The following is a 22,058-nucleotide window of genomic DNA, read 5'->3' on the forward strand; positions in this document are numbered from 1 at the left end:
CTTCTCCGTTTCCGGCCAAGAATTGTGATGTGGGGGACCTGAAGAAATTGTTTCAGGGAAATTGTTTGGTTCTTTTTCTACATAACTAGGTTATTAGAGAAAATGTTGCACCTTAAAAATGGTCTTTGATCAAATTGGTCTAATTGAGTACATACATTAAAGCGTGCACTAGGTGTCCGATATCTTCTAACCAAACCACCTTCAGCGGCGGTCATCCATCGGGGGTAAAGAAGTAGTGTCATGTGGCAAATCGATGTGTAGTACCTAAAAAGACCGGAAACGTGTTATAAGAGCAAAAAGCACATTGATCGAGCCCGATGCGCCAGCGACCAGTTTCACACGAATCAAGTGGGAGAAGATAGTTGTAAAAAATTGTCAATATAAGGAGGGGGGGTATATCAAATACGAGTATTAAATGAACATTGGGCCAATCGCTGAGATCGTTCACGAGGAGGATGGCCAATCGGGGCGTAAAGAGTACTGGAAGACGAAACATAAGAATCAACACGCTGTCGTTAAGACGTAATTTTGCATGAAAACGAAGAATTGAAAGAATTGAGAACCGTGCTCAAACTTCCTCTTCTGCCTGGCCGCCGTCGATGATCTTGTGCCAGTGCTGCGGTAGACAGATACAGACCAAGGGGAAAGCCTTGATCTCGCCTGATGGCATGGGCGACGAACGACCATACATACGCGAGCCACTCGAGACACCACTGTCGCGCTGTTCGCGACGATTCATGTATTGGTCCTCGGCACGTTCGAGGAGTCGCACACCCGTCGCCCAGCCATCGTCCCAAATGCCAATCACTCTCAACATCTCACCTCGGTCAAGTTCGAATTCGTCCCCTGCGCGTGGCGAATACGCCCAGAGAACGGCAACCTTGTCCCCGGCGTGAATCTCATCCTGAGAGTAGTAATCCCGGAAATAGGACAGCTGCTCAGATCGACCACTGGTCACTGCTTCGGGGGAAGAGTATTGGTTCGTCGGACCAGAGCGAGGCGAGCTGTCGCTTTCTGCTCCGGCCATAATCGAGCTGCTCGAGAGTGAGCCATGGCGTTTCCCTGTCACTGGGGGGATTCTCTTGGACATGGCTCCTGGACTGGCGCCCCTTCCTTCAGAGTCTGACAGGTCGCTGTACTTGGTCGCGCCGCCGTAGATCGCCGCGGAGGTGCGCGAATAGGCAGGCGATGATGAACTGGGCATTTCGCGCAGTGCAGACATCCGTGTGACTCGGCCTCCTGGAACCATATTATACGACGTTGGACTTGGGGGCTGTTGCATTAATGGCAATCCACCCTTTCTTTGTGGGTTTGGTTGGTTGAGCGTAGCTTCATTTTGGGTCTCACGACGACGGCGGCGCATGGAAATGCAAAGGAAGGCGAGGAGAGCACCTAGAATGGCGGCTCCTACAACGGCGCCAATTACAATTCCAGCAATTGCGCCGCCGGACAAGCCGTGACTAGGTGTTCTAGTGGCGGAGGGCGAGGGCGTAAGAGGTGGTAGAGTAACAGTCGGTACTGCGACACCGCGACAGCGGCTTGTGGCGTTGGATTTCGTGCAGCAGCTATCGGTGCCGTTCGCACAAAAAGTGCATAGACCAATGATATTGGTCGCAAAGCCGCAATTGTCAGGCTCATTTACGGCTCCCTCGACACAACCCCCAGAAAGGGCATTGGATGGTTTTTCGCAGATAGTCAATTCGGCATAGATTAGGTCCGTGTAGTTCTTGTCGCTCTTGGTGCACAAGTTTGTATTTGCCATAGTCTCCTGCTCACTCCGGGCCCAACGTGCGCAAGTATCGACACAAATTGGTACCGAGTCAGCCGCGGAAAGTTTGCAGGCAGATATGGAGCTTTGCACGACACTGCTACACAGAACGCTAGTTGTATACTGGGCATAATAGTTGTTGGGCGCGCTCGAATTCATGCCTTGGCATCCCAGTAACTCATCATACCTGGGAGCGTCTGTTAGTGACTCTACTCCCGATCCATTGATGCCAACACATACTTTATCGTGATATATGATCCGTTGACATATTCCTTTAATGCATTATCGAAATCCGTCAGATTCGATACGCCTTTAAGGAAAGGGCTAGCAGCGCACTATTAGCAATTGTTTCCCCCATGTCTAGCCAGGTGGGTTTCCACTTACAAGTCCGCATATAGACTAGAACTGGTTGAAATGGACGAGCTGCTCCAGGCAGAACAGACACTTGACCCCTCGAGGGAAATGCAAGTGTTCGACATGCCGGACAAAGTTGGCGGTCTGCCTTATGAATGGACCCCTTTGGATTCAATTGGCACGGAATGAGTCAAGTTGCGATTGACAAATATCTCAAGCGGGATGCAAATCGAATATCCGAATCGGAGAATTGGATCGAACGCTCAACCCCAGGTCGAAACCCAAGCTCGATAAGAAAAACGCGCCAAAGGTAGGTAAACGAGTGACTCGGGGTTCTGCCCGGCAGAAAAGGTCAACCGCGCCCCGTAGGCCTGAATTCGCAAAGGGAGAAAGAGACGACAAGACGAAGTTCTAAAATCGGAAAGACACGATCAGGCCTTCAAGATGGTCTGGGCTTGTGGGTAACAGGGGGGGGGAGATGAACTGCTGGGAAAAAAAAAGGCAATTATGAAACACGGGAAACAGGCATAATCGGCTGTACAGGTCCAGACACGCTAAGCTCAATCTTGCTATTTTCTGTACGGAGTAGAGACAAGGACGAAGTAGAAGACCTTGATGATAAAAGGGGGTGGGGGGGGGAAGTAGTTGTTCCGCGTTGACCTTTTTTTCCTCTTTTTTCTCCGGGCTCTTTGGGTATCAAGACTCGATTGGGACTGAATCTCTACGTTTTACGTACGTTATACTAGAAAGTACAACAATAACAACAGTTCTCGAAGTCTGTGATTGGCAATGGCTGTTGTCAAAGTCCGAGTCCCTCTGTTCATCACCAGCCTCGCCGTTAGCGGCTCAGATAAGACAATCGACATCACCCTATGTCGGGAAAACCTCGAAAATCTGGGGAGGGGATACATTAATTTCCCGAATTTCCCTTGCATCCTGCACAGAGTTTCGCAATAGATTTAACACATTTCAACGTTGTGGGCTATCAGTTGAGAATGCGAGGGTCTGATGTACCGAATCACGGAGTACAGGGTACCCGGCTGCAAGGCAGCAGGTACACGACAGTCGCATGTACAAGATACATTACTAACGGGGTACGTGTCAGTCAAAGCTGCCCCCCGCTTGGGCAGATATCTGACAAGTTTGATTTTTATAGATCATCAGATCAGTAAAACGTGCTGTACACTTTACTTTGAATCAGGTAGATTGAGTATATAAACAGACATACAATCTGATCAACTACAAGGCCCTAACTAGTTGACTGACGGTGTAGTTGTAGGGCTCTGACTGTCCAAGATCATGTGACCATTGACATCATCTGATCTGGACCAGGCTGCCGTCAGACAATCTGCGTCTAAACGGTCGAGAATCTCTCTGACCATTGCCACAAACTTCCGGTGTACAAGATACAAAATCTCAACTCACATTTCCTAGATCTTAGAAACACTCTGAGCCATGTGTAGCTCCGACATCTTCCTGGCGGTCCTCGCCGTCTTCTTCCCACCTATCGCAGGTAAGTTCAAACCCGTAAACCAATCCGCCTACGCTCGATAATCTTAATGTTAACCAAACCCTTGCCCCAACAGTCTGGATCAAGACTGGATTCTGTACCGCAGATTCGATCATCAACATAACCCTCACTCTACTCTGCTTCTTTCCAGGCCTCATTCACGCATGGTACATCATCCTCAAGTACCCAGAACAGAACGATGAAGATGTAGCCTACGAGCCTATCCCCGGTGGCGAGAGTCAGCGTCGCGATCTGGAGAACGGCAATGCTACCTATTACTACGTCTCTCGCCAGCCTATCCAGCACCCCTCACAGCGCGGATATGGCACCGTCAACCCTCAAGGCCAGGCGGCTGCTCCGGCGAACAAATCCCACAACCAGACTGAAGACAGTGGGAATGGGGGGAGCAGCAGTGCGCCCCCACCACCTACCTATGCAGAAGCCGTGAAGGGTGATCATAAGGTGCAGAGTCAGGATTGAGAATGTGGCTCGACTCGTTGGCTGTGCTTGTCGGTGGCGTCCTCGGCTCGCCATTGTCTCTCATCACGTCACTTTGCTCCCGACGCGGTTGTACTTTCCATACCCCTCCGCTTCGCTGTTCTGGTACACGCACTTCCTGGGAACTGCATCGTTATGTTATGACTTGACGAAGGAATGTGCTATGTAATTGAATTTTTGATTTTTGTTCACTGGTTGTGCATCGTCATCGATTGTATAATTTTATTTTATCCTGCAAGGCTGGGGGGGCGTGATATTACCTTAAAAAATTTATCATAGCCCTAGGAGGCATTTTAGTATTTATTGGACCTCTGGTTTAACAAGTCTTGAGTTACCAATTACTCTAAAAACGCTACCTAGATCATTTCCGCGCCGGCGACTTGCTATCTGGTCTCTGTGTTCTCCGCATGTTGCGAAAATTTTCGATGAAGCTTCAGGATCCAGCCTCCTACATTGGCATTACCTAGGGCTGAGGTTTCACACTTTTCACTTGCGAGCCGCCATCTCCAGAGCACCTAGCAAATGCGATATATTCTATGTTTCAACCTCAACAACCACGTGCTTGTTCTATCTAACAACTCAACGATGGCTATTGACAAGACTTGTCAGCAATATAAACAACTTTCAAAGCCATCCAAAAGGTATGGTATCATTGTACCCAGAATTACACCAAGATTCACATGATTATAGGCTAGAGATATATGTCTCAAACAGTGACATAAACTTCCAAAGAGGCTACATAATACCCAAAGGGCATTGAGCTAGAAGGAAAGGATATTAGAGATCGACGTTTTTGAGATATCAATTTGTAATCTATCGCAACTACTAACTAGTTAGTTAGGTCGTTCGAGGTGGCGGCTGGCTTGTGACAAACGTGATTTAGCCTTACATATGCCAAGATAAGGCGGGTCAAGAATTGTGACGTTTAGCGTTCGCTAACACAGGATTTTTATCGCGACTAGAACTGGCATCAGAGAGCGAAATGAGTCTGTGTGTGGTACAAAAGGTGACTGCTTAGGTCCTAGTGTCACCCTATCTTGGACCACGTTTCCCCTATATTGGTTTCTACATGAACAAGCCTTGTTCAAGACTTGAGCACATCTGATTTCTGCGATTTACGAAAACAACACGTAAAGGCACAGATTTCGGTCGCCGAGGACTCGGTGGCTGTCACGCCTACAAGGAGCGATTTCGAAAGGATTAGGTCTGTGGGTTACTTCAGCGCCAGCTTGACATGCCATTGTGGCTCCCTTGGTCATCAGCCTTGTTTGCATCTTGTCCTCAAATCTTTTAATGTGCCAAACCTGGGGATGCTTCTATTAAGTCGCTTAATTCTGCGACTCAGGCTTCCGGTAATGCTGGGGTCCTTTTCCTCGAGGAGGTCAACCGTGGTGTAGATATATTATACGGCGTGAGTTTAGGGGATGCACTGTTGTTATGCTTAGCCATGGGCTCGATATGGTTGTGGATCTTGACAAGGGTTTAGTAATGAATGAAGGCAGGCTTGTGGAAGAGGGGAGCCGATGCAATTGACGAGGGGGGCAGTCGGTGTCGAGAGCTGTGGATGGTTGGGAAGCATGGAATTATCTCGGCATCTGACTAAAAGACCTCTGTTGTTTTTGCTCTCAGCCTATATCTGAACCCGATGATTAATTTGTTCCTCTTTACGGAGTACTACAGATCCTTCTTCAGAACTTGAGTGTTTTTGCTGCTTAGTGTGTGTCTTGGCATGTGTGTTGTAGCCGGAGCTATGGATGTCGGTGGCAGACCAAATCCGAAGTGGGACAACCCAGGGAAAAAAAAACGGATTCACTACCAAGTCTGAAAAAAAAAGGCAATTGGATTTAAAGATAGTAAAAATTAGAATTCATTGGAAGGGTAAATTCACAGTAACTTGCGAAACTTGCTGCGATGACCTACAATCTGATAAGGCTATCCGAGGCCAAGTCCCGTCCCGAGATGATCCTCAACCCTCTCTTTGCACCACCACCTCTTCCTGCCACAACCCTGTGGCCCTCGTTTTGGCCATGCAGTCTATGCCACAGCTGCTTAGGCAATCACTTCGGTCAAGCCTTCAACTCACAAGCACCTCCTCCCCCGTGCGAGCGCACTTCCGCTCTGCATTCTCCGTCACCAGCTTGACTCCGCGGAGCTTCTCCGCCTGCGTACAATGCCAATTCCGCCGACAGCTAGGCTTACACTCGGTCTTTAATGACCGGCAGAAGTTTTCCGCTGATACCGAGAGGTTAATCAGGGAAAAAGAGAAGGAATTGGCCGATCTGGAGCTCGCCTCGCGCGACCCGGTCCCCATCCCAGGTTTGGAGGTGGGCAGTTCTCTCGATTCGGTACCCCCTGTCACAGAGACCGATCAGACCACCGTACAACCACAAACAAAGGAGAATGAAAAGGACCAATCAGCTCCACAAGAGGAAGATGCTAGTGCTGCTGGTATGAGGAGCGGAGGCCTGCCTTCTTACCTGGAAAGCCGTCGGTCCAAATGGTCCAAGCAGTTCAGCACAGTGATGGACAATGTGCAATCCAACCTTTTCGTAGCAGGCCAACGTTTAAATGACTTCACTGGATACTCCAGCATCGAAGCTCTGAAGAATGATATCCAGTTCCACGGTATGTCGCATAGCACCACAGCCCAAACCTGATACCGCGAGACTCAAGACACTTATCTCACGAATATATACAGAGAACCGACTCCGTACCGTCCGAGAGAAGGTCAAGCAAGCAAAAGAAGACTACACTGCAGCGATAAACCGCCGCTCAACCTCCCAACGTGAAGTAAACGAGCTCCTCCAACGCAAGCACGCCTGGTCCTCAACAGATCTGGAGCGATTCACTCTCCTCTACCGCAATGACCACACAAACGAGGTTGCCGAGACCGAGACTTCGCACGCACTATCGGCCGCAGAGCGCGAAGCCGAAGAAACAGCCGGCCAATTGAGCAAGAGTATCCTCTCGCGATACCACGAGGAGCAAGTCTGGTCCGACAAGATCCGCCGCATGTCAACGTGGGGAACGTGGGGTTTGATGGGTATGAATGTCCTGCTATTTCTTGTTATCCAAATCCTCGTGGAGCCGTGGCGTCGGAAGCGACTCGTCAAGGGCTTCGAGGATAAGGTGATTGAAGCGTTGGAGAAGGAGAAAGTCCTGAACCGGGCTACGTTTACTGAGAACGTGGCTTCGACCTCGGCGCTGCCGACTACCACTACTATCCTTCCCGAGGTTCTTGATTCTACCGATGAGAACTTAATCGAGATCGCTCCTTCTCTTTTGACTGAGCCGAAGCTTGCTACGGCGGAGATAGATGCATCTGCTACTGGGTCTACTGTCTCGGTGACTGACGCTTCTGCCGCCCAGTCTCTCCAGACACGTCTCTTGAAGATTACTACGCCCGTTCTGTCGCTCGAGTTCTGGAGGCAGGTGGCCAACGAGTTCTTCAGTAACCGCAGCATTGTTGCCTCCCAATGCGATCTCACCATTGTGGCTCTCCAGAGTGCTGCAGCTGGCGCAGCTGTGACAGGCCTACTCTTCGCCCTGATCGGGTCTAGGTAAATTAACATTTCCTTCGAGCATGTTATATTGCATTGCCAGCGAGAACTGAGCATCTGGTTCATGTTTGGGATTGTCATTTTGATAAAAACTTGCCCTTTTGCTTGGGGTGGTTAAACTTGTACATACAATTGAGAAAAATAGATAAGCAGTTGGATATGACCTTGGCTACTTCAGCAATATCTGGAAGGTAGATCCATCAAAATAGCGAATCATGGGTCTTGTTGCTTTAACAAAAGAGAACCAAGGAAGTAAACCAGAACAAACGAAATAACATGACTAGGTGAGACACTAAATAAAAAACCTATGTACTTAAGGAGACCATAGGGCATTCTCTGAACTCCACAGCTCGTGCGTTTGCCATGGAGAAAGGCCAAGATCCAGGAAGATAGGGACAAAGGAAGAAAGAGGCTCATTTTTTTGTCCACATTAAAACACAGGTCTCTTAATCTTGACAAGACACACGGCCGCTCTGTCTAAAAAAAGGGAAAAACAACACAAGCACAAGCACATACACAGATAGATAGGACACACAATCCGTCCATCTTATCTCATTGACACATCTAATGAGACAATCCGCCTGTTGGAGGCGATAAAAAAAAAGGTGTATTCGAAACTCACTTAACCGATAACCAGGGTGTCATCCTCGGGGAAGCTGTAAGTGGGAACCTCCAGGTTCAAAGGGGCAGGGCCCCTGCGGATACGACCAGAGATATCGTAGTGGGAACCGTGGCAGGGGCAGAACCAGCCGCCGTAGTCACCGGCCTCACCGATGGGGACACAACCCAAGTGGGTGCAGACACCTATGGGAGGAAGTAAGGTTAGCATATTGCTGCTTGTTTGTTGCGAATTAGATATTCACTTACCGAGCATGACAAGCCACTCGGGACGCTGGACGCGGTCCTCATCGGGCTGGGGGTCACGGAGACCCTCCCACTTGGCCTCACGGGCCTCATCGATCTCGCTCTGGGTGCGGTGACGGATGAAGACGGGCTTACCACGCCACTTGATGATGACCTGTTGGAAAGGAAGTTAGATAGGGATACCGGGTACTGAGATCTGTCGGATGAGATGGCGAATGGAAACACGTACGTTCTTGCCCTCGGGGATGGCACCGAGAGAGATCTCGACCTTGGCCTGGGCCAGGACATCGGCGGAGGCGGACATGTTGACCAGGAAATCTGGAGAGAAAGAATAATATCAGTCGTGTGTTCAAAGTCATCTGAATTTCCCCGATTATTCAAGAATTTTGTTCAATCGCTGCATTCCATGCGAAGTTTTGTTCCCATCTCTTTATGATTCGATGATTCCACAAAAACCTACCCTGGACAGTAGCCTTGGCACCGACAGCGGACGCCAGACCGAGGGAGCCGGCCATGAAGTAGGAGAAGACCTGGTTGGAACGGGGCGAGCTGTTGGACTTGTACTTGCTGAAGTTGGGGATCTTCAGGGTCGAGCCACGCTCGTTAGCGCTGGCGAAGGGGGATTCGAAGGACGACTTCGCATCGGCAACTCCCCTCCGCTGCTGGCAGGAGGTGACGGCGGCGCGGGAAGTGGGCAGCTGCTGCCGAGCGACGGTGCGCAGCAGAGTGCTGGAAGCGGAGGAGAGCGACATTGTGAGGGCAATTGACCACGGAGGGAATTGAGCCGCGAGTGGTGGAGAGCGATGTGAGGATAGAGGGTGGATGAAGGCGGAAGTTGAAGTTGGAGCCAGAGCTTTCGCTAGCGATCGGAATCACGGGGCTTGTCATTGGCTGATGAGTTCCCGTTCACTCCCTAACAAGAAAAACATTCTACTTTGATACCATTTGAACATAACTATATTTCAAGTTGTTTCTTTGATGATCTTGATTAATTATTGAGGTTTCTGCTAAAATTGGACCCGTCAACTGTACACTGTCTCATTTTCTTTCTTGTTGATATCTAGCCCGACCCAATGCGACCATACAAATCCCCAAACCAATGCGCAGGGAAACCCATCAGAAAACTCCTATGCAAATTTCAAGACTCAAAAGAACAAGGGACAATAGAGCGCAATCAGTCTTGCATTTCCACATCACGGTCTTGGGTTCCCATGGGGTCGACTGTTCGGTCTGTTATCAACGCGCTTACAGGGACCATAGGCCGAGGAACCGACGGAGATGTTGTCTTTGAGTTATCTCTTTGTGGGGTGATGTCTCCTGTGCCGGTACCGTTTTCTAGTGCCGGAGGTGCACCGGTACCGTTGAGTGTACGCTGGCCCTTCTCCATGGCGGTTTGATTCGCCGCATCCTTCGCTTTCTTCTCCTTGAATTGTTTGTAGGTCGTAGTCTTAGGGATCACGTCGGAAAGGAACTCAAGATTGTCGGTGTGTGATACTGCCGAAGCTATTGCACATTAGCATGCTGTCCGACCTCTTGCCAACCGTAGGCATGATAGGCGTAACCAACCGAGATCTTTGTACTGAACGGTCTTGCGTGGTTTTCGCTCGGATTTGACCACGTTGTGTCCCTGCTCAGCAAGGTATTGGATGAACATCTCCTAGATTCAGGATTAGTTGATGTTGGAGGGATTAGGTGGAGAGTGTGCCGCACGGTAGCCATTGCAATAACGAAGGTTGCGTTGTTCGAACATTGAACGATATCTTCGTCCAACTGGATGATCTTCTTAATTCGAGCAACTATAGAGATGCGTTACTATGTTAATCCAAAGTAGTCATAGTGTCTGGGACGTACTCGGAAGTGCGCTTTGTCCTGTGATCTCATCCGGTTCTCCCACTGTTTTTGGAGCCATGGTGTTTGATTCAGGCGGAAGAAAGTATTAGTAGGACAAAAGTATACAGGTCGCAGCATGCACCAGTCAAATATCCCCGTTGTAGAAGCAAGTGGGCGCGAGCGTGTAGTCGAGGAGGAGTAAAACGCGTGGCCGCGTTATCTCAGTACGGTCCCTGTTATCGATCCATGGGTACTTGGCGACTTCGCTTTGTCACATAATCTAATTTTAAGAGCTCCATTCACCTCTCCTGAATTACCGATTATAGAGGTGTTGAAGAGAAACACCCCGGGGGGATCTGGCTTTGAATTCGATAGTTCCTCCTCTCACAGCGAATTGCGCGACGTCCATCACGGACACATGACAGATCATCGACTCAACCTTAAATCGACTATGCTGACCCTACCTCCTCGATCAATGTCATGACCTCTTCACGCCCCTCTCCGGCCTTTGATGGGTCTCTTTCAGTTTCAAGAGAGCGGCGCAGCTCGCGAAGGCTATCTGGTCGTTCTATTCCCTCCCCAATCGACCCACAAGCAGACTCCGACAACCAAGAAGCACCCGCCATCCCAGAAGAGATCAGTGGGATCAAGCGATATGAGGATTTTACCACAATAGACTGGGTCCAAGATGCGGTCTACGAGCAGTCACGGCGGCGCGCGAAACGGCGCAGTGGCACTGGATTCTGGGATCAGGAAGGCATCTTTGGCTGGAGACGGAAAATGTTCGAGTCATACGATGCAGGTCAAGCATGGCTTGTTGTTACTCTTGTGGGTATGGCAATTGGATTGAACTCGGCTGTGCTCAACATTATTACGGAATGGCTCTCTGATATCAAGCTGGGCCATTGTACAACCGCATTCTACCTCAATGAGTCTTTCTGCTGCTGGGGTGCCGAGAATGGTATGTCCAATAGGTCTTACATCAAGAACCTTGCAAACTAACACTATTTCTTGATAGGCTGCCCCGAGTGGAAACATTGGACTTCATTCTGGCTGTTTAATTATGTTTTCTATTTCTTTGGCGCGGTAAGACATATCCCCGGCTAACACTCAAGAAACTATAAATTCTTAGTCTAATTTGCGAGATAGTTGCTACTTTCATTTATTGCCGCTGTCCTGGTCAAATCCTTTGCGCCGTACGCCGCAGGCTCTGGTATTTCAGAGATCAAATGTATTATTGCTGGTTTCGTCATGAAGGGCTTCCTAGGTGCCTGGACTCTTATCATCAAGTCAATTGCCCTTCCATTAGCTATTGCGTCGGGCTTGTCTGTTGGAAAAGAGGGACCCAGCGTGCATTTTGCTGTATGTACTGGGTATGTGATATCTCGATTCTTTGGCAAATACAAGCAAAACGCATCGAAGACGAGAGAAATCTTGACTGCCTCAGCGGCAGCTGGTGTGGCTGTTGCTTTTGGCAGTCCAATTGGAGGCGTGCTGTTCTCCTTGGAGGTGAGTTTAAATGGCGCGCTAGATCTCAGTATGAAAGCTGATCGTCAACAGGAAATGGCAAACTACTTCCCCCTCAAGACCCTTTGGCGCAGTTATTTCTGTGCACTGGTGGCAACTAGTGTGCTGGCTGTATGTTCCCCACATTGTGAATTGATTCTGGACCATACCTGATCCATTCTAGGCTGTCAATCCTTTCCGAACCGGTCAATTGGTCATGTTCCAAGTGGAGTATGATCGCACATGGCACTTTTTCGAGCTCATCTTCTTTATCGGCCTTGGTGTCTTTGGTGGACTTTACGGCGCATTCGTAATGAAATGGAACCTTCGAGTGGCCGCATTCCGCAAGAAACACCTCTCACAGTGGCCCATAACTGAGTCGGTTGTTCTCGCGGGACTCACTGCGATTCTGTGCTACCCTAACATGTTTCTAAAGATAAATATGACCGCAATGATGGAAATCCTGTTCCGTGAATGCGAGGGTGGCCATGACTATCAAGGACTCTGCGAGTACGAACCTACCTCTTCATACGCCCAAAACGGCACTACTAACTCATTCCAGATCCCAGAACAGATGGTCGATGGTCTTCTCACTAGCTATTGCGACAGTTCTTCGCACTGGTTTGGTCATTATTTCCTACGGGTGCAAGGTGCCAGCCGGTATCTTCGTGCCTTCAATGGCCGTTGGGGCTTCATTCGGCCGCATGGTTGGAATCATGGTACATGCATTACATGAATCATTCCCCCAATCGGCATTCTTCGCTTCATGTGACCCGGATGTTCCTTGCATTACACCGGGAACATATGCGTTCCTGGGAGCTGGGGCAGCCCTCAGTGGAATCATGCATCTGACCATTTCTGTAACGGTCATCATGTTCGAGCTGACTGGCGCATTGACCTATATTCTACCGACCATGGTACGTCTTCATTCGAAACGACATTGTTTCAATCAACCAGGCTGACTGTTCTTGTACAGATTGTGGTAGGCGTCACCAAAGCCGTTGGCGATCGATTCGGCAGTGGCGGCATCGCCGATCGAATGATTCGGTTCAACGGGTTCCCATTCCTAGACAATAAAGAGGACCACGTCTTCAACGTGCCTGTATCCCACGCAATGACCACAGGCCCGCTCTCAGTACCAGCATCGGATTTCCCCGTGCGCGAAGCAGAACATCTTCTAACCGACAACAAATTCCAAGGCTTCCCAGTCGTGGAAGACCGTACTTCCAAGATCCTAGTTGGATACATCGGCCGAACCGAGCTCCAATACGCCATCGACCGCGCCCGCAGCCAGGGAATGGTCGCGCCAAATGCCCGGTGCGTCTTCACCAAAGATGCAGCCGAGGCAGCCGTTGCGCGCAGGGCATCCGTTTCGCAAGGCCCTCAATCATTAGATACATTCGACGCAATCCAGAGAAGGGCAGGTGCTTCTTTTGTCGATTTCTCGCGGTATGTCGACCACACACCGTTGACCGTTCACCCGCGCCATCCTCTCGAAACGGTCATGGAGATCTTTAAGAAGATGGGTCCGCGAGTCATTCTCGTCGAGCACCGCGGTAAGCTCACTGGCTTGGTTACCGTCAAGGACTGCTTGAAGTATCAGTTCAAGGTCGAAGCCGAGGAACATACACTTGCAGCAACGAATTCGTCTGGATTCGGTGCGCTTGGTGGACATCTGCCCACTCCTGCCCCTGAAACACTGGAAGACCGCTTGTGGTGGCTCATTCAGAATGTGGCTGGGTTTGTGTCTGGTAAGGTCGCTCGCCGGCCAGTCCAGCCGCGTGGCCGCACTGTAGCTAGGCAATCGGGGTCTGCGGATATCTCAGAAGGGAGGGATGATGCGGCGGTAGAATTGGAGGACAGAGAGGATCGGCCGATGATTCTGTGAAAAGCGGGATCGCTCTGTTGACATGCTTATACGTTACGTTGATACAGAGTTATTTGCTCCATACCTGGCGTTGCTCACTCATCCACGTTCCCATCTATCATAACCTCTGGTTTGTTTAAGCTGGTGGGGCAAGGACTGGAATTTCCCATATCCCATCAGAGTAAGAGGCGCCCAATATGTTCTCAGCCCTATCGCACCTTGCTCCCGTTCAATTCGTTGATACTGAGGTTACCGGGACTAGCATCGTACTCCTTAACTTTCTTCCAAGTCCATCATTCCCTAGTTGTCATCAGTCGGCAAAGAGATGATGTTCGAGGGACAGGACCGGTTACGTGGAAAAATCAACGCAGCCCCCCTATCGAGATTCTTTCCAGCAGCTCTACAATGAATACACGATCATAAAGCTTCTGGAATGATTGAAGATTTACACGACCTTGCTTTTGAGTCAACGCAAGTTGATCCCTATGCTAAGCCCGAGACCGCTGCAGGGCTACCTACTTCTTATTCATAACTAATTTACAGTTCCGGAACTACACACTATGGTTGGGCGAGAGAAAGGTGAGTGTCCTTTGCTAAAAGCTTCAAAATTACTGGGAGTTATGTGCTGGGACCCAGTTGAGATGAGCAAGAGCTAACTAAATTTTCTACATTTCCTATATTATAGTACTTCAAGCGGTGTTGGATTGGCACCTTTTTTCCTTTTTAAGATTCTATATCTGGAGTCTCTCTTCCTTTCTTTCCCTCCATACTGCAGTAATAATCGGTTCTCCCTGGCTTCATCAGAACGAGTTGAACACCGGACCTATTTGATGCCAGGCGAAGGGACTTTAAAACACCGAATTCACAGTCTGGATTATCACCTAGTACGGTCATCTCATGTCTGTCCTCAAAAATGATGTGCCCATCTTTGTCTCCTTGTCCAATGATTTGACAAAGGATTAGAAAAAGACAGCACGTATGGTTCTTTGTTGATTTTAACGAAGCATTTGTCTACCAAACCCAGTCAACCACAACCGAAAATGCACAAGTAGATGGAAATTTCCTGTTTTCGGGCTATCCTTCCATAATCTACCAACATGGTTTCGAATCGATACCCTGCCACAGAGGAGGTCGACAAAATGAACTACGAGAAGCGATTCCTTACCGCATGCGCCTGCTTCAAGTCCTGTCTATACGAGGAGGTTCGATTCCTGAGTCTGGGAGACGGTCTCCGTTCCGATATCCTTCCAGTCCTCCACAAGCTGGCGAAGCTGCTGAAGGCTATCTTTGTCCTAGGCGAGGAGATGGCACGGACATGTCCGAACTGTCGCACTGTCCGTAATCGGCCGACGGACCACTTCCTGGCTCAGTTTGAGCGTCTGTGCCGCGATCGCATTATGGCCCCTTTGATGCAGGCCATTGCGGACCTTGAAGCGGATGAGATGAAGCCAGAGGCGGAGGCGAGCGTTGACTTTTATGTGTCTTCGGACTTGGATGATATTCGTCCGAATACTCTCTTGCTCTCTAGTGAGCCGCTGCCTCTAGACATGACTGATGGCGTTCAATTGTGCAGCCTTTCTCGCCCATGGGCTTCTTTTCTTTTCTTAATTTGTTCCATTGCTAATGATTAAACCAGGTGTATTTGCTCTCGTCTTCCATCTATACTCCCAGTGACACCAAGTAGCTATTTTTTTTTGTATCTCGAATTCCGAATCTCCAGTATGTGCCAACCAAAGTCCACACATAGTAAATAGGCGAAGTTCTAAGATCCTTCATTTCGAGAACTACTTTAGAGGTTACCTTGAAGGCCAAAAACATGGATCTGATCCCATTCCCACTTTCTTCTCTATCCCGTGACAATTCCTCGAAATTATGTCTAACTCGGTCTCTTTACTTTGTTTTCTACAAAACACACATGTCTCATATGAAATGATTGCCCAAGCTAAAATCGGACCCAAGATTCTCAAGAGGGGGCAGATGAGCCCCTCAATAACCCGGATGTCACTCAGCACATCATGTCTAGTCACATTGCTGATTCCAAGGCCCAACACCATTCCTCTACAACCGGCAGGGAGCCAACCACCCTGCCACCAAACCACCGTAGTCCGACTACTAGCCGACTCCCTATATAAGTCGACACGCGGGTCGACGGGCCTAACAAAGCAGGCCCAAGGCGAGCTTGGCCTACGGAGTACTTCAGGCCGTGCTAAGCGTGACCAAGACGTATCCTGATACAGATTCCAAACAGCATTTGGGAAATACCCCGAACCCTCACGAGCGGTAGAATTTTGATTTCGATCGGGGTCGGAGTGTTGAAGACAAAGGGACATTATAAGGATAATGCGCTGCGATATACCACGCTTGCATTTTGATGTATGTGATTTGCACTGTACTGTTTAGGAATTCTGCGTGGTCTCTAACTTTATGTACAATGCAAGGTATATGATCATCTTTCCCTTTCTGTAGGGACCTGGTATAAATGGAAATTGGTCGCAAATCACTTCGCATTCCGGCCAAGGGCGCTTGCAATGTCCGTAGCCGATCTCTGTGTTGGTCCCAGGTCTTGTCCGTACAGGATGCGAAAATAGACCTCGATCAACATAGCATTTTTACTCTAATACTGTAGAGTCCTCTATGCACATATACCGAAGAAGCACATTGAGCCTTGCTCTAAAGAACAAAAATTGGGGCTTGGACTCAGCATTCCTCAAGCCCGTCCAAGACAGTGCACGCATGGAATTCCCAGATATCCACTATGAATCACATCTTACTCGTCAGCTCTTGACGATCCTGTCGCTCAATTGTGATTATTTATCGTAAAATCTGCAAGGTCTATCAGATCTCACTTAAACCCATTGTCCTCTCCATTACACATTTGAAACATCTCGCATCCCAACCCAGACCACCTCTTCTCAATTCCCCAGCCTGACAACAGCAAGAATGGCAGAACACACCAAACACCCAGAGCCAACACCCAGTACGCCATCCACCCCTCACATTCCCATACAGCACCCAATAACTAAACGATTAGGACCAGCCTCAATCTTCAGCGAAGCACCAGAGGTCGTCTCCGCAGAGCATCAACACAAAGGCCCTGTGAGCCCCTGTTCCAAAACCTATTTACCAGCCGGCCAGTCCCTCATATCCACCCTGTACTCCAGCCACACCCCACCCACAATACATGGCCCCCCAGAAAAACAATACCCAGACCAGCCTGACTCACTTGGCCAAACACAGGCCCACGACGCGTTGACACCAATCTCTGCTCTACCCGAGAAGGCATACCAAGACCAGGCCCTGTCCCCGTACTCTCAGACACAAGCACACCTCCAGGGCTGCCCGCAGCAGTTCTATGCGCCTTCTGGTCATCCTAGTGGATATGCTACGGTCGTACCGCTGCACTGTGTCCAGTCTGCGCCGTGTCCGGTTGATTGTCCTGTTTGTGGAAAGCGGGAGATGACTAGTGTTGAGTTTGTTAATGGTGGAACTACGCAGTAAGTTGGGGTTTTTTTTCGTCCGTGGAAAAGTGCATTTGGTGGTTGACTCGTTGGTATAGTGGCTGGGCTGCTATTCTTTGCATGTGTTTCTGTCTCGGCTGTATCCCTTACTTGATGTCCTCGCTGAAGGATGCTGAGCATTCTTGTGGGAAGTGTGGTACTAAGCTTGCAAGATGGCATAAAAGTGGGCGTGTGAATGTTTTGCAGACTGGGGCGAGGAAGTGAGGGTCTGTTTAATTCGCTCGTCTTGTCTTTTTTGGGGGGCTCTTGATACCACTTTACGTTTGACGTCATTGGTGGAAGCTTGAGTTGGGCGTTCCATAACGACCTGAATTTATTTGAAAATCGTGTCAACTGGCAGATGTGGTAGACGTAAGAACAAGTGATACGCAAAGCCAACCTCGTATTCGATAGGGAATCCCTTTACGTGCATCTTTCGGAAAACGACAAGTCCCAGGTAGCTGTGGTCATCACATCAGTACTCTGGGCTATTGGAACTTGTCGTGGTCGGTCAGGAATGTTTAATCTTACTTGATTCTTTGTTTGAAATTGTCACCTGATCGGGGTACGTTGTAGTGGTGTGGTTCCAAGTTGGCTTGTTCTTCTTAAAGAATGATTCAGCAATGACCTAGCCAAGCGCTTGCGTGTAGAGAGCATTCAAGTTTCAAAATCGGTCTCCAATGTCCTCGTTCTATCGTTCCGAGCTCACAGCCATGTTCCCTAGATGAAGGGCCCACGAAACGTTGTGGCACCAGATCGGCTTCATGGGTGGCTGAATCTCCATATTGGATGTGGTAGCCTTGTATCTTCATGAATTCGGCACGTCTGTTCGGAGTTAGTACAATCGAAGTTAGCCAGGAAAACGGAAGGATGATGATGCTGCTGCTCACGAGATTTTGATTCCCATGTTCGATCTGGCGAACAGACATATGAATGAAGCACAAGGGCAGGATGGCTGTGTATTCTACATCTCCGAGTCTTATTGTGGGCTCTGATCCGGGGGTGTTTGTAGAGCAAACCTCAGTCTTGTTTCTCTAGGGGCATTTGGAACATTCTTCCAGCTAATCAGGAGTCTCAATGAGGTAGGATTCAAAGCAGCTTCCTTCTGCAGGCAGCCTTTGCACTCTTCTCGTTGTTTTTCCAGATGCTTTGAATGATTTCAGTCTCAAAGTTGGCACTAGTTTCTCCCTATCTTTATTTAACGCTTCCGATGTCCGCATCAGTCCGTCGCGACGAACTGCCTCACGGCGGAGAGCCATTGTTGAGCGCAGTTGGACCTGGAACCAACTTAGCGTTCATTTGACAGGTCTACAACCTCTGACATAGTAAAAGTGGGTTGAAAGTTGCGAAAGGTAAGTGCGGGCGTGCTTTTCGTCTAGCCAACAGCGGTTTAGAGAAAGGTGAGTGACTCCTGGTGGCCGGCCAGCTTGGAGACATATTTGTCACTCGAAGTCTGCCTGACTGTGATCGTAATGTCTCCCGTGCGTTACTTCTGAGCCATGAATGAAGGGTATCTCGAAGGAGCTCCTATTCCAGAAGCTGGCACCGATCAAAATTCATCGCCAAGGCGCTATCATGTAGTTCCGTATTGTCGCAAATAGGGGGCTAAGACCATGGCCAGACTTTTCAGTTCAGTTGGACATAGCTAATCACTTCAAATCTCCGCACATCAGTTCACCATCAGTGGCCGTGCGGCCAACAGTGTAGCCTTAGAAAATCAAGGTTGTGACAGTGTACATACTGGTAGAAAGATGAAGTGATGACGAGTTATAAATATGTAGGAAATGGAGAAAGATAAATGGGAAAGAGGGGGGAAGAGAGGAAGAAGAACATCTGGGAGCAGAAACTCCATTTGCCTCAGGCAGCAAGGCCTAACACATCATTGACAAGAACGTCTTGGGCATTAGAGCATCTTTCTCTCTGCGCCATCTGGTTTTGACCTTCATCAGATCGGGGTAAAGGAACCCGTCGAAAACCATTCCATCAGAAGATTAAAATGCTATGTCTTACAATTTGAGTCATCTGAGTCGGATACAATGGTTATTGTCGCCCAAGTGGACACAATGAAGATTGGAACATCACGTCTAATAGGCCAAAGATCCTTGAGAATTTGTTCTGCAGATAATTGTTCACAGACAGGAACAAAGAGTGTCGTCATGAAACCAAGACAACGCCCTAAACCCTATCTTTGTAGGATCACTTCCCTTTGTTCATCGACTCGGCTTTATACTTGCCTATTGGAGACTCCCTCAACCTCCAGATGAAGGGATATATAAAGCCCGATCCTCGCGTAGACCTCAGATGACAGCAGAACATTCATCTCATCATATCTCATCCCATCTCATATCCTCTGCGATATTCTCTTTGCTTTCTAATTCATCTGTTTCATTTCTCTGTTTCTAGAGAATGTGTGGACACACCTACCACCACTATCCCAGCTGCGGACACATTTCCAACTGGAGCATGATTAGCTGCCAAGAGTACACCAACAAGCTCCGCCTAGCCGGTCCAGAGCGCAGCGTATCCTGCACTCGGATCAAATCCTCTCACGACCTTCTCCTCTCCACCCAGCCCAGCATGTGCGTACAGTGCGAGAGGGAGTGGGTCGAGAACCTTTTCTCCCACGGAAATCATCAGACCCAAACCTCCACTTCCTACCGGAAAATTGAGGGCCTGGATGCTAACCAGATCATTGAAGTTAAGGCACGCATGGTGAGTGATTCTACCCACAACGACAGGGACACAGGTAGTACTGACCACAGCGACAATGGCCAGGTCTTCTTGGGTGCTGCCGTTGGTGATTCGAGCAATGGGGACGCGGGCGATGCTGGCCACAGTGACAATGGTCAGAATTGCTTGCGTGCTGTTGCCGACGAATCGGAGTCAGATTGCAGAAACCTGGCGTGTCCCAAAATGTCGTGTGCAACGGCGTTAAAGGTTGCTCGCACTAGTCTCGGTTTACAGGAAACAGCTGGAGATCGTGACTCTTTTGTGCCTACAATCGATCGGACCAGTCCAGATCATTTCGTCAACAGTGGGTCTGAGAAGGACAGTGTTGAGATTGAATCGCTAGACGCCGAGGGCGCTGTATGTACATCCCCCAGTGAGGCAAGCAGCTGCGACACAGAAAGTTCTGGCTCTTCGCTCTGCGGATCTTCGTTGATTAGGTATAATGCAATTAAGCTGAGAATTGAAGAATATCTCGAGAAGCGTCAACAACAGCGGGAGATGAACACTGACCACAAGCAGCCGGATGCTGGAGCCTCCACCATGGAAGAGAACTTTGACCATGCTGACGTAGATGACCCCCATGTTGCTCTGGAGGACAAGCCTCCTACAGACCCAGTTGATAACCCTGAAGTTGATCATCACTCTTGTGCCGAGCCCGCTCTTGACATTGACCTTGTGCAGCAGCGTATTGAAGCGACCATCCTGAAGCGCATCGAGGAAAACAACGAAAAGGAAGCCCAACAGGTAACCATCTCCAAGCTCCTAGACATCGCACTTCTAAAGAAGGACCAAGACGACCGGCGTGAGCGTGACCATGAGCTGGGCATCGAAGAGGAAACCCATCTCTGGGACACAGAGACCCTTGAAAGAATGTGGCAAGCAAAAGATTCCACCGCTGAAGCTACCGCTAACGCCAGCATCCCTGTCTCCCCCCACACCTGCACATCCCCCAAGAGCCAACAGGCTCCACCAACCCTAGATCTCCAGCCCCAGCCCCGGCCCCAGCCCCAGAAGCATATCTACATGGGCAGCATGTTCGCTGACCAAAAGTCCGCTTACCAACGAGGTCTGCGCGAGATCCGGCCGTACGGTAGTTACTCCGGTGAGTGGGAAGGGTTCATGCTCGCACATTCTGAAGACGACGCAAACCGCCAGGGCCTACTTGATCCAATTCACGTGCGAGGATGCTGCGCAGAGCGACGCGCCGACTTCCACCTTTACTATGGAGTGATGCATGCCCCGTCAGAGGTGCACGCAGAAAATCGTTGGCTGGAGGATATCCGCCGGATCCCTGGCGAGGATGGAAAATTCTACGGGCTGTTGCGGGCGGATAATCTGCAGCACGCCCGGGCAATGGGTCTCACTGATATCATGCATCCATGGGGGTGTTGCAAGGATGGGCTTTTTACGATGCCGGAGCGCATGCTTCATCGGTACACTGGGTTTATGTGTGCGGTCTCCCTAGAGGCGGTTGGACGTATGGGTCTCTGTGATGCAGAACCTGTTCCTGGGGAATGTGGTGACTACTATGGGGGGACTTATAATGGTTATGTTGAGGCTTATTGTGAGTTGGAGGCTTTTCAGATGGGATTGAAGGAGCCTGAACACGATAAGGATTGTTGTCCGAAGGCCATCCCCGAGGCGGGGCAGTACACGTATTACGGGTATATGTATGCAGGTTCGGAGGAGGAGGTTGTGAAGAAGGGCCTGAAGGATGTTCTGCTTGTTCCTGGATTTGATATTAAGTATTCTGGGTATTTGCTGGCGAACTCCGAGGAGGAAGCGAAGGCCTTGGGACTTTTTGAGCCCTCACATATTGAGTGATGTGCCATACGGGATATTCTTTTGGATAGCATTTTCTTTCTCCTCTCGTTAACATCTCTTTTGTATACTCAGGCAGAGAGTAGGCTATTCTCTCCCCCCCCCCCCCCCCCCCCGTTCTCTTCGTCTTAGCGAGAGCGAGAATAGAATGGACTCAAATTTGATCGCACTTGGTTGTGCCAAGCGATAGTCTATTTTAAGGGGCTTTTAAATGCTAACCTCGATTTGATACTGCCACATCCTGGCTGCTTTT

At 49.4% G+C, this 22,058-nt stretch overlaps 9 protein-coding genes across 9 annotated transcripts; 6 read left to right on the forward strand and 3 right to left on the reverse strand.

Moving 5' to 3' along the window:
- Positions 1 to 568: 568 nt before the first annotated feature.
- Pdw03_7843 (Src homology-3 domain) lies at positions 569 to 2,247 on the reverse strand (the record flags this gene model as incomplete). The annotated part of the gene is made up of 3 exons (XM_014677502.1): positions 569 to 1,955; positions 2,009 to 2,092; positions 2,153 to 2,247. The coding sequence occupies 3 exons, from the start codon at positions 2,245 to 2,247 to the stop codon at positions 569 to 571; spliced, it is 1,566 nt and encodes a 521-aa protein (XP_014532988.1).
- A 1,330-nt stretch (positions 2,248 to 3,577) lies between these two features.
- Pdw03_7844 (Stress response RCI peptide, putative) lies at positions 3,578 to 4,112 on the forward strand (the record flags this gene model as incomplete). The annotated part of the gene is made up of 2 exons (XM_014677503.1): positions 3,578 to 3,635; positions 3,709 to 4,112. 2 exons carry the CDS (start codon positions 3,578 to 3,580, stop codon positions 4,110 to 4,112), a joined length of 462 nt encoding a protein of 153 aa, XP_014532989.1.
- A 2,045-nt stretch (positions 4,113 to 6,157) lies between these two features.
- Pdw03_7845 (Mitochondrion biogenesis protein (She9), putative) lies at positions 6,158 to 7,694 on the forward strand (the record flags this gene model as incomplete). The annotated part of the gene is made up of 2 exons (XM_014677504.1): positions 6,158 to 6,755; positions 6,829 to 7,694. The coding sequence occupies 2 exons, from the start codon at positions 6,158 to 6,160 to the stop codon at positions 7,692 to 7,694; spliced, it is 1,464 nt and encodes a 487-aa protein (XP_014532990.1).
- A 618-nt stretch (positions 7,695 to 8,312) lies between these two features.
- On the reverse strand, positions 8,313 to 9,306 carry Pdw03_7846 (Ubiquinol-cytochrome c reductase iron-sulfur subunit; the record flags this gene model as incomplete). Its single annotated transcript, XM_014677505.1, has 4 exons — positions 8,313 to 8,494; positions 8,558 to 8,708; positions 8,784 to 8,872; positions 9,015 to 9,306. 4 exons carry the CDS (start codon positions 9,304 to 9,306, stop codon positions 8,313 to 8,315), a joined length of 714 nt encoding a protein of 237 aa, XP_014532991.1.
- Positions 9,307 to 9,728: 422 nt separating this feature from the next.
- Positions 9,729 to 10,463, reverse strand: Pdw03_7847 (Histone-like transcription factor, putative; the record flags this gene model as incomplete). Its single annotated transcript, XM_014677506.1, has 4 exons — positions 9,729 to 10,057; positions 10,121 to 10,211; positions 10,265 to 10,350; positions 10,406 to 10,463. 4 exons carry the CDS (start codon positions 10,461 to 10,463, stop codon positions 9,729 to 9,731), a joined length of 564 nt encoding a protein of 187 aa, XP_014532992.1.
- Positions 10,464 to 10,864: 401 nt separating this feature from the next.
- On the forward strand, positions 10,865 to 13,778 carry Pdw03_7848 (Voltage-gated chloride channel, putative; the record flags this gene model as incomplete). Its single annotated transcript, XM_014677507.1, has 7 exons — positions 10,865 to 11,345; positions 11,403 to 11,470; positions 11,534 to 11,893; positions 11,945 to 12,022; positions 12,075 to 12,400; positions 12,453 to 12,807; positions 12,867 to 13,778. 7 exons carry the CDS (start codon positions 10,865 to 10,867, stop codon positions 13,776 to 13,778), a joined length of 2,580 nt encoding a protein of 859 aa, XP_014532993.1.
- A 1,076-nt stretch (positions 13,779 to 14,854) lies between these two features.
- On the forward strand, positions 14,855 to 15,431 carry Pdw03_7849 (uncharacterized protein; the record flags this gene model as incomplete). Its single annotated transcript, XM_014677508.1, has 2 exons — positions 14,855 to 15,284; positions 15,394 to 15,431. 2 exons carry the CDS (start codon positions 14,855 to 14,857, stop codon positions 15,429 to 15,431), a joined length of 468 nt encoding a protein of 155 aa, XP_014532994.1.
- Positions 15,432 to 16,697: 1,266 nt separating this feature from the next.
- Positions 16,698 to 17,255, forward strand: Pdw03_7850 (LPS-induced tumor necrosis factor alpha factor; the record flags this gene model as incomplete). Its single annotated transcript, XM_014677509.2, has 2 exons — positions 16,698 to 16,734; positions 16,789 to 17,255. The coding sequence occupies 2 exons, from the start codon at positions 16,698 to 16,700 to the stop codon at positions 17,253 to 17,255; spliced, it is 504 nt and encodes a 167-aa protein (XP_014532995.2).
- Positions 17,256 to 19,660: 2,405 nt separating this feature from the next.
- Pdw03_7851 (Carbamoyl phosphate synthetase, large subunit, ATP-binding) lies at positions 19,661 to 21,808 on the forward strand (the record flags this gene model as incomplete). Its single annotated transcript, XM_014677510.2, has 1 exon — positions 19,661 to 21,808. One exon carries the CDS (start codon positions 19,661 to 19,663, stop codon positions 21,806 to 21,808), a length of 2,148 nt encoding a protein of 715 aa, XP_014532996.2.
- Between the last annotated feature and the right edge of the window lie 250 nt (positions 21,809 to 22,058).

The sequence above is a fragment of the Penicillium digitatum genome, chromosome 3 (genome assembly GCF_016767815.1).
Source record: "Penicillium digitatum chromosome 3, complete sequence".
Lineage (NCBI taxonomy): Eukaryota > Fungi > Ascomycota > Eurotiomycetes > Eurotiales > Aspergillaceae > Penicillium > Penicillium digitatum.